The following is a 15,554-nucleotide window of genomic DNA, read 5'->3' on the forward strand; positions in this document are numbered from 1 at the left end:
ATTACCTATCTAGAACACTCTTCCTCTCAAATATCTACATGATTCATTCCCTTCTATTCTTTAGGTCATTATTCAAATGTCACCTTTGCAGTGAGGTCTCTCCTAATATTCTTATTTTAAAAATCACATGTACAGGGCGCCTGGGTGGCTCAGTCAGTTAAGTGTCTGACTTTGGCTCAGGTCATGATCTCACGGTTCGTGGGTTTGAGCCCCACATCCGGCTCTGTGCTGACAGCTGGCTCAGAGCCTGGAGCCTGCTTCGGATTCTGTGTCTCCCTCTCTCTCTCTGACCCTCCCCTGCTCATGCTGTCTCTCTCTCTCAAAAATAAATAAAAAACATTAAAAAAAAATCACATGTACAAAATAGTTTTTAACCTGTTTTAGTTCATCATACTTATTAACATATACATTCCTTATTATGTTTATTACTGATCTTCCTTTCTAAAATAGAAACAAATTTTTGTTTGTTTTCTTTACTGACATGTCCAGAGAGCCTAGGACAATGTCTAGCACATTGTAAGTGCTCAATTAAATATTTCTTAAATAAAGTTTCAGTGATATTTATAAAGACCTTTAGGTGAATGCTTTGGTCACTTTATACATGAGCAATGTGATTTCCAGGAAGATTAATTACAAAGCTTGAAGATTAATCCAAGGTTCAGGTCTAGTACTTTTTCTATTTTTTTTTAAATGTTTTTTATTTATTTCTGAGAGAGAGAGAGAGAGAGACAGCGTGAACAGGGGAGGGTCAGAGAGAGAGGGAGACACAGAATCTGAAAGAGGCTCCAGGCTCTGAGCTGGCTGTCAGCACAGAGCCCGACACGGGGTTTGAACCCACAAGCAGTGAGATCATGACCTGAGCTGAAGTCGGACGTTTAACGACTGAGCCACCCAGGCATCCCCGGTCTAGTACTTTTTCTAATAGATAAGACATTAGCTCACAGCACTAATGTCAAAAAGTAATCACAATCAGAAAAAAAGAATACGGTGTTCCACATCTGTATGCTACTCTTACTACTCTAATTGAAAATAATCTACATACACTTGTGGGGATGAGCACTGAGTGTTATGTGGAAACTAATTTGACAATAAACTATTAAAAAAAAAAAAAAAGAAAATAATCTACATAAACGGATGGGGGGGAGGTCTTTAAATATTCTTAAATTCTCCTTTCAGGGTTTTTCTGGTTTCCTTCTGAGATGACCTAGCATACTCCTTCTCCCATGTAGAAAACTGCAAAGGCTGCTTCTTTGACCAATCCCACAAACTTACTGCCTCTCAGTTTCAGTCACTATTTATGAACCATTTTCATATTCAAAAATTTGAGTCTTTTATCATATATTTATGGGTTTTAATGATTTGTTGTTATTCTTTTATTCATTATCCACTTGCATTCCTTACTTTATGCCTTTTATAGCAGCACAAGTCACTAACAATGATGTTTGTGTTTAAAACTTAAAACATGCCATAATATATAATATTTCAGATTCCCACAAATTGTTATTTCGTCTGTCCACTGATATATATTTTTTTCAATGTTTATTTATTTTGAGAGAGCATGAGCAAGGGAGGGGCAGAGAGAGAGAAGGAGAGAGACAGAGAGTCAGAGGCAGGCTCCACGCTGTCAACACACAGCCTGACACGAGCTAGAACCCACAAACCGTGAGATCATGACCTGAGCTGAAATCCACAGTTGGATGCTCAACAGATGGAGACACAAAGCCTCTGCCAACTGACACATTTTCAAAAGGGAAAAACAACTGTCAAAGATTAAAAAAATAATACGGCTCAAAATGGCCTGGCTGTGAGAAAATGAATAATCCTACTTACTTCTGGAAGGAATAAAAAATAACTTTCTGGAGGGCAACTGATAATTCATCAATTCTATCAATATCCTACAGAATTTTTGGATAGGGGTACATACAGACGTATATAAAAATATTAAATATGGTATTACTTATAACAGCAAATAAGTTGGAAATAATCTAAATATTTGAGAAAAATAGACTAGTTAAGTAAATTACACATAAAACAGAACACTATGCAGTATTATAATAATCAGTATTTGTACTGAGATGGTAATAAGATATTTGTAATATATCATTCATTGAAAGAAATCAGATTTAAAGCAATACGATCCCTATTTTTCAGTTAAACAAAATAAAAATCTACATGTACAAATATAAAACTTATAAAACAGTAAGTTGTTTTCTCTTCAATGATGGGGTGATGATTCAATTATTTTGAAGAGTGAGAGGACTTTTTTTTAATTAATCATACATTCGTGTTTTTTTTCAATTTAAAAACCAGAGTAAAGTGGTTAAAAAGTGAATTCCAATTCTTTACATATAGTACTAAAAAATCTCCTATAACCTAGGAATACCTAGGTGACCAAAATGTCTGACTAGGAATGCCAAAGTGTCTGACTTTGGCTCAGGTCATATCTTGCAGCTCATGGGTTCGAGTCCCACACCAGGCTCTCTGCTGTGAGCACACTGGTAGAAGTGATGAGCCACTTCAGATCCTGTCTCCCTCTCTCTTTCTGCCTCTCCCTCACTGGCTCACACACATGCTCTCTCTCACTCTCTCGCAAAATAAATAAACATAAAAAAATCTCCTTTAATCTCTAGTTGGCTTTTGATCAGAAAATTTTTTTAAAAAGAGCGCAACTTAATATTTCAATTACCAGTTGTTATATAGGAAATAGAAAGCAGTAAAACTTCTCCAAATCTGTCTCATCCTTATAAAAACTTGTTTAACATTAAGTAAAATATTAAGGAATAACATTTTAGCAATGTAAACATTAGTTGATGGTGCCTCATTAAATCTTATTAATAAAAGAGAATTTATCTCTTTTCATCCAACCAATGTGAATTTCAGACCCTTTCTCCTGTAGATTCTATAGAAAATACAATATATATTCACAGTAATGACAAAATAACAGAATAGCTATCTTCTGTTACTAATATTCCTTTCAAGCACAACTTGGGAAAATAGAGAAAGGAACTTAGTAAACATGATGTGATAAAGGAAAACAGTCTAATAATTTATACCAATTTGTATTCCATATAAAGCATAAATACATTATACATAACAAGCTGACCTTGTCTGTGTATATACGTATACACACAGACATCTGTGTGTGCATGTGTGGTAGTGACAGTGGCGGTAAGGTGATGAACTCTGGAGTACTCAGGATCATAACCTGAATGTGTCACTAATGGCTGAGTGACCCTGGATGAATTATATAACCCATTTAAAAACACCTCATTTCTTCTTTTACAAAATTATCATTGATAACAGAACCTACTCCACTGCCTTATTGTAAGAATAATATACAAGACGTAGTACACAAAAATTGCTCAATAAACAGCAGCTATTATCATCATTAAAGGCTAATCTCTATCCAAACTATAAATTTTTATTACCACAGAACACTATCAATAACCAAAAGGACAGATAATGCTTGTCTACATTTTTCAGTAGCTTATCACCCACTACTAAAAAGCAAACATGACCCAGGAGATATATATGAGAATGTTTGATTACATGATCTTGCAATTAAATGGCAAAGGTAATGATGTAAAATCACAATCAAATCTGAAGTTGTATTGTGAAACATCAGATTAGATACCATTTAGTCAGCTGTACCACCACATTCACTGTTAAGAAAACTATCAACAGGCCAGGCACACAGGAATCTAGGACTGATGAATGATTTGTTGTGATTAGGCCTTGAGTAATTACTGGAAGGGGAATTTCATCACCTTCATAGAAATTTTTTCCATTTAACAATTTCAAAATTTCCTTGTTCTGTATTTAGAAAATTTTAGCATCAGTATGTATTTTCACTTTGTATCTTCCTTTGAAAGAGGAAAGCAAAAATAAGGAAAATAACAGGGCATTTATAAAAGTCATGATGTTTACAGTATGTACACTGCTGTATTACTAAACTTCCAAAGACAAAGTCATATCTCCAAAATTTAGGTAATACCAACAGTAGCTGATAATGTTAAATTGAAGTTTTCAGTGAATTATTTTTATACCTGTGTTTTCTTATCAGGTACTTGCAGTGCCTCAGTAAGTAATCTTTTGAAGGCCTACATAACTTCAGTGACCAGAAGTCATCTAATCTCATCTTTGGAGAGCAAGATTTTCCTGGATTCCCACCAAATAAATAGTGAACCTATAATAAATAAAACAAGCCACATTATAAGACGCAAGCATACTCAGGAAGTGACGGAAGTCCTAGTAAAATGTCTTCACTTTGGTAGCAGTGCGTAACAGTAATAAAACATCACTACATTTCTACCAAATGTTTCTTCTGATTTTTCTTCTTTCTGTTTTACTTTAAAATACTATGGCTACTTCCTTAAACACTTTGCATTTTATGTTAAAATGAGTTGTATTACCACAATTATACTGACAATGGAAGACGTGAAACAAAAGCAATGACAGTAAGAAGCTAATCCAAGATACAGTTTACTGAGGGCAATAAATATGGGGATTATTAAATTAAACAAATGTTGATCATAATAACAAACAAGATGTTTAATAAAACTCTGACACATATGTTGAATCACTGAAGGTCAAGAGTAACTAGAAACTTTTTAAATTTTAAAATATTAATTTTTTTAGACTTACTGCCAAATATTAAATGATATATATAACTGATGACTTTTAAAATATGGTATTATTCAATACCAAAAAAAGGAAATGAAAAAGGAATACAATAATCATTTCACTATTATAATTTTAGTGATATTCTGAGCTTACATAAAGTATTAAAGCAGTTCTTGATATTTTGAAAACATTTATATTCAACATTATTATACAACAGCGATATTATTTCTGTCCTATAGATAAAAAACCCATTTGCCCTTTTAAATCTGGGAGACTCTAAGAGAAAGGGCTTCTGTTCACTTTTACCTAAAGGTTTCAAATGGCATAGAATTTAAATAATCATCTATAGCCTAGACAGAAAGAAAACAAGCTCTGTCAGTAAGTTATATAATCTGAGCCCGATCACCAAACCACATGTAAAGTTTAAGGGAGACATGTTTAAAGACTTCTCTGAACACTTAGTGACACTAAAAGTTCAGAATGCAAGGCTGTTTTCATGAGCCCAATGGAAAAGACACACCATTCATAGATAGGAAAAAAAGGAATAAAATACTTCATGTACAATGGGAAAATCTAAAATCAGAAGTTACATGTACTTTTTCATATCATGGGACAAGGTATTCTAATGCTAAAAATGGTACATCTTTTATTTAGATATTCACAGTGCAGAAATAATAGGTCATGCTATGAATCTGATCTATGCAGCTACAAAGCAAAGAGAAAAAATGCCAGGAATTTTGGACTATGGAAAATGTTTATCTTGTTGAGTTTTAGGGAGAAATGATATTGAATGTCTGCTACATATTCTATGGATGTCTACCATGTATTATAACTTTTTATTCAAATCCACTTTAAAAAAATAAGAAACATATTTTGGGATTCTTTCAGATTATAGTCTCGGAAAGTTTACTGGTCGATGCAGTTAGGGTACCTTGTGTAACTCATCATATACAAGCTGATGGGCAAATCTTGGACATGGTTCTTCCTCCTGAAGACTTTTACTTGGATTATCCTTTGCGGCTTGATCATTCTTATAGACGCAAGACCTGTAAGACATTGCTTTTTAAGGCATTCTATTCTAAAAACTTAGCAACATACATAATGTTTATACAACTTAGCAAACAAGCAAATTAACTGGATGTCTAATTACCAACAAAAAACTTCTAAATTTATTCACATCAAATCTTAAAAGCGCTGGTCACTCTCACACACTAATATGAATTTGTTAGAGTGAAGTTCTTATGTTCTTTCAATGTTGATCCAAAATCTCACTTAAGAACAACCTAGTTCAGGGGCGCCTGGGTGGCTCAGTCAGTTAAGCATCCAACTTCGGCTCAGGTCATGATCTCACGGTTCGTGGGTTCGAGCCCTGCGTCGGGCTCTGTGCTGACAGCTAGCTCAGAGCCTGGAGCCTGTTTCAGATTCTGTGTCTCCCCCTCTCTCTGACCCTCCCCTGCTCATGCTCTCTCTCTGAAATAAAAAAAAAAAAAAAAGAACAACCTAGTTCATGTTATGAAATATGAACAGCGTATGTGAAAGCTTCAACCAAAGTCGGAAAGAGAAGATAATCCCATCTATTTACTCACAACAAAAAACTCAGATTTCTTTCTGTTTTAGCTTAACATAAATGTTCTACTTAGAAAATAATAAATTCTAGGGTGCCTCAGTGGTTCAGTCAGTTAAATGTCCAACTCTGGATCTCGGCTCAGGTCATGATATCACAGGTCATGATATCACAATTCATGGGATCAAGCCCTGTGTCGGGCTCTGCATTGACAACGTGGAGTCTGCTTGAAATTCTTTCTCTCCATCTCTCTCTGTCCCTCATCCACTTGTGCTCTCTCTCTCAAAAATAAAGTAATTAAAAAGAATAAAATTCTTAAAAAGAATAATTTCCTTAGTTGCTGTGTGGAGGAAGTTCTCTGAAGTGCCTGTTTTTGTAAAATATCCACTTATTCAGTAATGACAGAGGATTAGAGCAGGATTCTCTAGGCCAGCGTTTTCCAAAGCAAAATGTGCAGCAGCACTTGTTCTGTGAGATGCTCTGTAACAAAAAGGTCCTGGTTTGGAAACACGAAGTAACATCCCCTACCCTGCTCTAGTTAAATCACTTCCTTGACCAAAACTAAGACCACCTGGAAACATGAAAAGAACCATTGTTGTCAAGTTCACACACCTCCTTGATAGCAAATTCTAGACTAAAATACAATTCTCTTGACTTCTGGACTAGGAATCATCTATTACCTGAAAAATCCAGAGGTAAAATCCATTCACTGAACATCATTGTAAACACAGGCACCAATATTGACTTCTTTACCCAATACAGGCATACCTCAGAGATATTGTGGGTTCAGTTCCAGACCACCACAATATTTTTTTATATAAGTGTTTATTTTGTGAGAGAGAGTGCATGCATGCACGTGTGTGAGTGCAAGTGACGGAGGGGCAGAGATAGGGAGAGAGAGAATCCCAAGTAGATTCCGTTCGCACTGTCAGCACAGAGCCCAACATGGGCTCAGTCTCATGAACTATGAGCTCATGACCTGAACTGAAATCAAAGAGTCAGATGCTCAACCAACTGAGCTACCCAGGCGCCTTCAGACCACCACAATAAAGCAAATATTGTAATTAAGTGAGTCAAAGGAATTCTTTCACTTCTCAATGCATATAAAAGCTATGTTCATACTATAATGTAGTCTAGTAAGTGTGCAACAGCATTATGTCTAAAAAAATGATGTATATATCGTAATTAAAACATACGTGATTGCTAAAAAATGCTAACCATCTTCTGCATTTTCAGCAAGTCATAATCTTTCTGCTGGTGGAGGGGGTTGCCTCAGTGTTGATGGCTGTTAACTAATGAAACTGGTGGTTACTGAAGGATGGGGGAGCTGTGGCAATTTCTTAAAATAAGATAATACAGTTGACCCTTGAACAGTATTGGTTTGAACTACATGGATCCACTACCATGCACAGTTTTTACAATACAGCAAGGTAAATGTATTTTCTCTTTCCTCATGATTTTCTCAACATTTTCTTTCCTCTATCTTACCTTACTGTTGAGAATATGGTAAATAATACATATAACATACAAAATATGCATTAATCAACTTTTTGTTATTGATTTATGTTATTGATAAGGCTCCTGGTCAATATTAGGCTATTAGTAGTTGGGGTTTTCCTGGGATTTTTTTGTTTTGTAGTGTTTAAGTAGGCTTCACACCCAGCAGAGAGCCTAATGCAGGGTTTGAACTCATGACCCTGAGATCAAGACCTGAGCGGAGATCAAGAGTTGGACACTTAACCAGCTGAGCCACGTAAGTGCCACAGGTGTTGGGTTTTTAGAAGTCAAGTTATACATGGATTTCCAACTGTGCGGAGCTCAGCACCACTAACCCCTATGCTGTTCAAGGGTCAAGTGTAATGAAATTGGCTGCGTCAACTGACTCCCCTTCGGGAACGATTTATTTGTAGCATATGATGCTGTTTAACATTTTATCCATTAGAGCTTCTTTGAAAATTGGAGTAAATCTTCTCAAACCCTGCCACTGCTTTATTAACTAACTTTATGTAATAACTGCAAATCCTTTGTTGTCGTTTCAACAATCCTCACAGCATTTGCACCAGGAGTAGATTCCTTCTCAAGAAACCACTTTATCATGAGAGATTGAAGCAATGCATTCACATCTTCAGGCCCCACTTCTAATTCTAGTTCTCTTGCGGTTTCCACCACATCTGCAGTTACTTCCTCGACTGAAGTCTTGAACCCCTCAAAGTCATCCAGGAAGGTTGGAATCAACTTCTTCCAAATTCCTGTCCATGTCGGTATTTTGACCTCTTCCCATGAATCTGAATGTTCTTCATAGCATCTAGAATGAAAGGAATCTTTTTTTCTGAGCAGTAGGTTTCAACAGTTGGCCTAAAATATTCAGTAAATCATGCTGTAAACAGATATGCTGTGTTCTAGGCTTTGTTGTTCCATTTGCAGAGCACAGGAATTCTTAAGGGCCCTAGAATTCTGAGAATGGTAAATGAGCATAGTCTTCAACTTAAAGTCATCAACTGCATTAGCTCCTAACAAGACAGTCAGCCTGTCCCTTGAAACTCTGAAGCCAGGCACTGACTTGTCCTCTCTAGCTATGAAAGTGCTCGATGGCATCTTCCTTCAACAGAAGGCTGTTTCATCTACAGTAAAAATCTGTTTAGTGTAGCCACCTTTGTTAATGAGCATAGCTAGATCTTGCTAGATAACCTGCTATAATTCTACATCATCATCCGCTGTCTCACCTTGTGCCTTTAGGTTATGGAGATGCCTTCTTACGTTAAACCTCAGGAACCAACCTATGCTAGTTTCATATTTTTCTTCTACAGCTTCCTTACCTCTTTCAGTCTTCACAGAATTGAAGAGTTAGGGCCGTGCTCTGGAGCAGGCACTGGCCGAAGGGAGTATTGTGGCTGGTCTGATCTTCTATTCAGACCACTAAAACTTTCTCCATATCAGCAATAAGGCTGTTTTGCTTTCTCATCATTCATGTGTTCACTAGAGGAGCACTTTTAATTTTTCCCAAGAACTTTTCCTTTGCATTCACAACTTGGCTGTTTAGCACAAGAGGCCTAGCTTTCTTCCCTGGACTCGAAAACTTAGAGGCTTTGTAGGGTTATTAATTGGCCTAATTTGAATATTGTTATATCTCAGGGAATAGGCAGATCCAAGGAGAGGGAGAGAGATGAGGGAGCAGTTGGTTGGTGGGATGGTCAGAACACATACATTTATCAGTTATATTTGCCATCCGATATGCGTGCAGCTCATGGTGCCCCAAGGCAATTACAATAGTAACATCAAAGATCATTGATCAAAGATGACCATGACAAACACAGTAGTCATGGAAAGGTTTGAAATATCGCGAGAATCACCAAAATGTGACACAGAGACACAAAGTCCGCAAATGCTGCTACAAAAATGGCACTGACAAAGCTGTCACAAACCTTGAACTTGTAAAAATCTGCAAAGTGCAATAAAGCAAAGTGCAATAAAGTGAGGTGTACCTGCACTGACATATAAATGCATGACATCACAAATGGACATAAGCCTTCCATTTCCCTCTTTTGAATAAACCAACAACCTTAAATAAATGTTACATTGAGTTTGCAATACAGACGAGTTCCTTACCAACTATTCCTCACAATGTCATAAATCCAGAATGAATTTCTGACATTCTCCTCCCTCTTCTCCTTGTCTTTGCTGAGTCCAGATAAGACGTGTATTTCATTCAGTTCAGGATCAATGGTTGCTCTCTGTGTGAACCCTGTCATTGGAACTATAAATTGGAAGAGGAAATAAGAGGACAACATTCATGTTAAATAAGAGTAGAAATACTGTATACAAGATTAATCCATCCTGACTCTGCTCTGCTTCTGTCCACAGCACTGATCTTCAAACATACCACACAACTTTTATATCAAACAAGAAGCGACTGCTTATTGTTGTTTCTCTACTCCAGAATATAAGCTGTATGAGGGCAGGGGTAGTTTGGCTTACTATTCTGTTCCCAGTGCCTAAAACAGTGCCGGCACATAACAGTTACCCAACTATCTGTTCAAAGAATAAATGAATGCTAACTATCAGGAAGGAGTTACAAGGACGGAAGAGGTAGAAAGCGGTATACTATGTAATCATTTTTATTGAGGGAAGAAAGGTCAAAGCTTTAGTTAACTGATTTATTATCTGGATCAGTTCTAATTTAATAGTAGAGGTAAACTTTCAAACGTTGACCTGGAAAAGCACAAATTTGACAGGAAGTGAAATGCAGGTTTAATAAGGTCAAGTCATTTAGAACATCTGTTCATGACATACAATGAAATGACATAATTTCCAAGTAAAAATAAAACATATTGGGGGCTAATATGCCATTTTATTTTCCTGAGTGGCTCAGACTGATCAGAGTTAATGTTTTCTTTTTTTCTTTTTAAAATGTTTATTTATTTTTGAGAGACAGAGAGAGGCAGAGCATGAGCAGGGGAGGGGTAGAGAGAGAGGGAAATGCAGAATCAGAAGCAGGTTCCAGGCTCTGAGCTGTCAGCACAGAGCCTGACTTGGGACTCAAACTCATGGACCACAAGATCATGACCTGAGCCAAAGTTGGATGCCCAACTGACTGAGCCACCCAGGTGTCCCAGTTTTATTTTTCTGTTTGTCATTCTGCATTATCCAGTAATTTGCAGAACACTGACACAACAAATGCAAATTTTTCTCACCATAGTTATATGGACATATTAGTTGAAATGTAATTTTATGGACCATGACATAATTGCCATGAATCTAAAACAATGTCATTGTTTCAACACTACATTCCTGTATACATGAACAATCATCATATGCTCAAAACACTAAGTAAATATTAAACTGAAGTAAACTATTTCTTTCTTAAAAAAAAAAGCTTATTTATATATTTTTGTGAGAGAGGGAGAGAGAGCACAAGAGAGGGGCAGAGAGAAGCTCCATGCAATCAGCAGAGCCCAATATGGGACCTGAACCCGCAAAACATAAGATCATGACCTGAGACGAAATCAAGCCAGAGGGTCAACTGAATGAGCCACACAGGTGCTTCTGAAGTAAGATATTTCAATCAATCCAGAATATTAGGGCAAGAGATGTTAGCCACATTGAGCTTCATTTGTCTTTATCTACTTTAGCACGGCCAAATAATCCAGCATTTATTTTTGCCTCATGTCTCCTTTCATATTCCTATTTAATAAATTTGTTTGGAATATTTTAGAGACATGCAAATGTAGTCCATAATATATATACTAAAATAATACAGACTCACACTACACAATACATAACTTGTATCTATCTATACACAATTACATTTATATTTATCCACACAAGCACACTGACCTCATCTTAATAATAATCCCAACCCTTGTGCCAATAGTCTTTAGTGGATAGGTAAAGTCTGGTATCTTCTCAATGAGGCTTGGTAAACTTTTGTTTTTTTTAAACTTTTTTTTTTTAATGTTTTATTTATTTCTGAGAGAGAGAGAGAGAGAGAGAGAGAGAGAGAGAGAGCGAGCGAGCATGAAGAGGGGAGGGTCAGAGAGAGAGGGAGACACAGAATCTGAAACAGGCTCCAGGCTCTGAGCTAGCTGTCAGCACGGACCCCGACGCGGGGCTCAAACCCATGAATTGTAAGATCATGACCTGAGCCGAAGTCGGACACTTAACTGACTGAGCCACCCAGGCGCCCCTAGGCTTGGTAAACTTTAAAAAGTGCCAAGGTTCTACCTTCTATTTCTGAGATAACCTTGGAAGAACCATAAACAGTAAAGAAATGAGAACACTTTCATTAGTGGTAAAAGTAGAGGACATAATTGCCTATATTTATTGTATTTAAATTTCTCCATCCCATTTCATCTTAATACTCAGTCTTTAAATTCAGAATTCTTTAAGATGGGCTGGCAAACTGTAGCTTGATCTGGCCTGCCTAGGGTCAAATCAGACTTCATCTGTTCATTTACATTTTATCTGTGGCTGCTTGCACCCTGTAATAGCAAGGTTGAATACCTGCAACAGTGTATGTAAGGCCTACAAAACTGAAAATATTTACATCGGGCTCTTCATATTAGAAGTTTGCTGACCCTGTTCTATAATCTTTTAAAATACAAATATCAGAAATGTAGGACTTATAAACTCATGCAACAACCCACTTAAGAACCTACTGAGAAAATGGAAATTTTGGGGTGGAATGGAAATCAGTGGAGAGGGAAAGACATTTTGAATTCTACAAAATGGGAGTGGAATCATCGAAGAGAGGGAAACAAAGGAGTATTGGGCTGGAGTAAGCATGTGAGAACACGGAAGAATGCCAAGACCAAATTTTACATGCTTCTCTTTCTAGACTGTCACATTTTGCCTAGAAGCAGCTTAGGAGCAGAAGAGAGAAAGGACAAGGATTGTTTCTTAAAAGCAGAAGCCGTGGACAGGTTTTTAATACTCAAGGACATCATGCTTATAAAATCTATACTATAAGGTATTATAAAACATTACTTTGATTACAAAACATTACTTTGATTACTAGAAACTATGTATTTCCCCATTTCTTTAATTTTCCACATCCAATATGCTTTTTACTCTTCATAATGTTGTTTTACCTCCCCGTTATACATTCAAATCTGTTAATGACTTTTATTTCTTTTTTAAAAAATGGTTTAATGTTTTTTATTTATTTCTGAGAGAGAGACAGCATGAGCAGGGGAGAGTCAGAGAGAGAGGGAGACACAGAGTCTGAAGCAGGTTCCAGGCTCTGAGCTGGGTTTCAACACAGAGCCCAATGCAAGGCTCGAACCCACGAACTGTGAGATCATGACCTGAGCCAGTCGGACGCTTAACCGTCTGAGCCACCAGGCACCCGTTATTGACTTTTAAACAGCTTTACAGAGAGACAATTCATATACATACAATTCACTCATTTAAAATATTCACTGTAAAATCATCATCACAATCTAATTTTTGATAATTTATAATACAGAAATAGGATCGGTGTGTTCAACAGATTTATAAAGGCCAACCTAGGAACTTAAATATCAGTAAGCATTAAAAATAAAATAGAAGTAAAAAATCTTGTTTTAGTCTACCTCTCTCAATTAACTATGTGATTTCATGCAAGAAAATTTTAAATTGTTTTATTGAGGTTCCCCCCCCCCCAATTTAATAATCTCTACACCTAACATGGGGCTTGCACTCATGACCCTAAGATCAAGAGTTGCATGCTCTTCCGACGGAGGCAGCCAGGTACTCCTCTGCAAGAAACTTTTTTAGATCTCAGATTTCTTATTCAAAATTTCGAAGTAGAATTAGATAATGTTCTGGGTCTCTTCAAAGTTGAGATTTCTGTTACGATAGGACTCTGGAGGGTGAGAACAGGGACAGGATGAGCACTTTCCACAATATTAAACTAGTACTAATGTGCAGCATGGACAAAGAGAGACTCCTGAGGTACAGAGATCAATTAGGAGGCTGTTATGATTGCAATGGAGTGGACTGAAAGAAGGGAATAAGGAAACACCGGTAGAGAAGCATTACTTCCACAAAATGGGTGTCATCAGCACAGGGAGGGTAGATATTGTGTCCTGGGCACAAAAATCGTGTAGACTGACACAATGGAGACAATCTTGAAGCAGAAATGTGTGAAAAGTTAAGAGTAAAAATGTTTCACTGAATTTTCTTGGAGACGTAATAATACTGCACTCTAGATAAATACTCAAAGGCAAAATTTCCATTAATCTTTAAGTGTACAGACTTTTACAAATAATAATTTTTATTACATACTAAAGATAACGAAAACTATTTCTATATAAAATACGCTTGTATATAATTAGGAAAATATGGAAGGACATACATCAAACCATATATAATAGTTAAGGAGGCACAGTTAGAGCACTTTTACTTTTATTATAGAATATGTATTTTCCCAATATATGTTGCTTTTATAGTTATAAGGAAAAAGAAAAATACAAACCAAAATATAAAAAACATGTATTTCGGTATAAATATATGGGGATTTTTAGTAATGCGAAAAATTCTCATCTATCCTCCTATATCTGTCATGAAGAAAATTTTACATTAATATCTGGAATGCTATTATTTAGATGCAAAGGGAATTCAGGTTTTGAAAGATGGTTTATTGGCACCAAAAAAAAACCTTTTCAAAACCATTTTGCTGGCACGAAGTTACAAAACTAAAACTAGGCATTACTTTTAACTGAATTAAAGTATTTTTGATTTTTCCTCTAAAAAATAAAAATGAAAACTTGTATCTGAGGAGTTCTTAACAATCAGGGGGCTAATTGAAACTTACACTGAATGTATCTATGTTTAAAAAAATATTTTTAAAAAATGTTTATTTTTGAGAGGGGGGAGAGAGAGGGAGAGAGGGAGAGAGAGAGAGAGAGAGAGAGAGGAGCAGGGGAAGAAAGAGAGGGAACCACAGAATCCAAAACAGGCTCCAGGCTCTGAGCTGTCAGCACAGAGACCAACGTGGGGCTCCAACTCATGAACTGAACTGCGAGATCAATGACCTGAGCCGAAGTCTGACACTCACCTGATGGAGCCACCCAGGTGCCACTGAATGTATCTATGTTAATGGTCCTTTGCCTAAATTTTACAAATTGTACTTAAGCTTAATTTTTACTTCCACTCCATTCCACATGCAGTAGCAATTCAAAAACATTCCAACAACAACAAAAAAGTTTTCCATGTCCATCTTCAAAAGCACTCTAGATTTCTTGAAGAAACTATTAAAAATGTCACTTTCTATAATACTCCAAATCTGTTACTTTTGTAAACAGAAATTTTTTTTTTCATTTTAATGGAAATTTTACATATTCCTATTAAAGAAATATATCTATGTTAGAATTACAGCCTGGCACTAGTAAGCATTTTAGACTCTTAGATTTTCACTTACAGAAGCTGTTTATGATTTCTAAAGTTTGGGCTTTTAGGTTTCAAATAGTAAACTAAACACTAACTACTTTATCCCTCTTCCCCATCACCCCACAAAATTGGCAGGAAGGATATTCTGGCAAAAAGAAAGAAAAATAGCAGTAGAAAAGAAGAAAGCAGGTCATCATAAGATAAGAAATTGTGAGGCTATCACAGCCAAGAAAAATAGAGCCTACTCACCTCAAATACAAAAAGCAGGAGTAGGCTGTGAGGAGGACCCCTGGGGAAAGCTTGTACACAAGGGCCTGAATGAGAATGAGAGCAGAGCCTGAGGTAACTCCCAATCTTCACAGAGATCTTAGGGAAGAAAGCCTGGTGGGAAGTATGTGCCATGCAGTGATACAAAATCCCTGGCCAGTGTCTTAAGTAAGGACGCGGCCTGTGGGGAAATACACCTATATGCTGCACAGGAAGTCACGGTCAATGATCT

At 36.6% G+C, this 15,554-nt stretch overlaps 1 protein-coding gene across 2 annotated transcripts in view; it reads right to left on the minus strand.

Annotated features, from left to right (window-relative positions):
• Positions 1 to 15,554, minus strand: part of MKLN1 (muskelin 1) — a 331,507-nt gene that overhangs the window by 23,082 nt on the left and 292,871 nt on the right. For both annotated transcript variants that reach the window (XM_077770721.1, XM_077770722.1), the window contains exons 14-16: positions 9,794 to 9,941; positions 5,555 to 5,669; positions 4,047 to 4,186 (exon numbers count right to left, since the gene is read on the minus strand). In XM_077770721.1, the coding sequence (XP_077626847.1) occupies positions 4,047 to 4,186; positions 5,555 to 5,669; positions 9,794 to 9,941 (403 nt within the window). The remainder of the gene's footprint in view (positions 1 to 4,046; positions 4,187 to 5,554; positions 5,670 to 9,793; positions 9,942 to 15,554) is intronic.

This window comes from Crocuta crocuta, unplaced genomic scaffold, assembly GCF_008692635.1.
Source record: "Crocuta crocuta isolate KB4526 unplaced genomic scaffold, BGI_CrCroc_1.0 scaffold266, whole genome shotgun sequence".
Taxonomy (NCBI): Eukaryota; Metazoa; Chordata; class Mammalia; order Carnivora; family Hyaenidae; genus Crocuta; species Crocuta crocuta.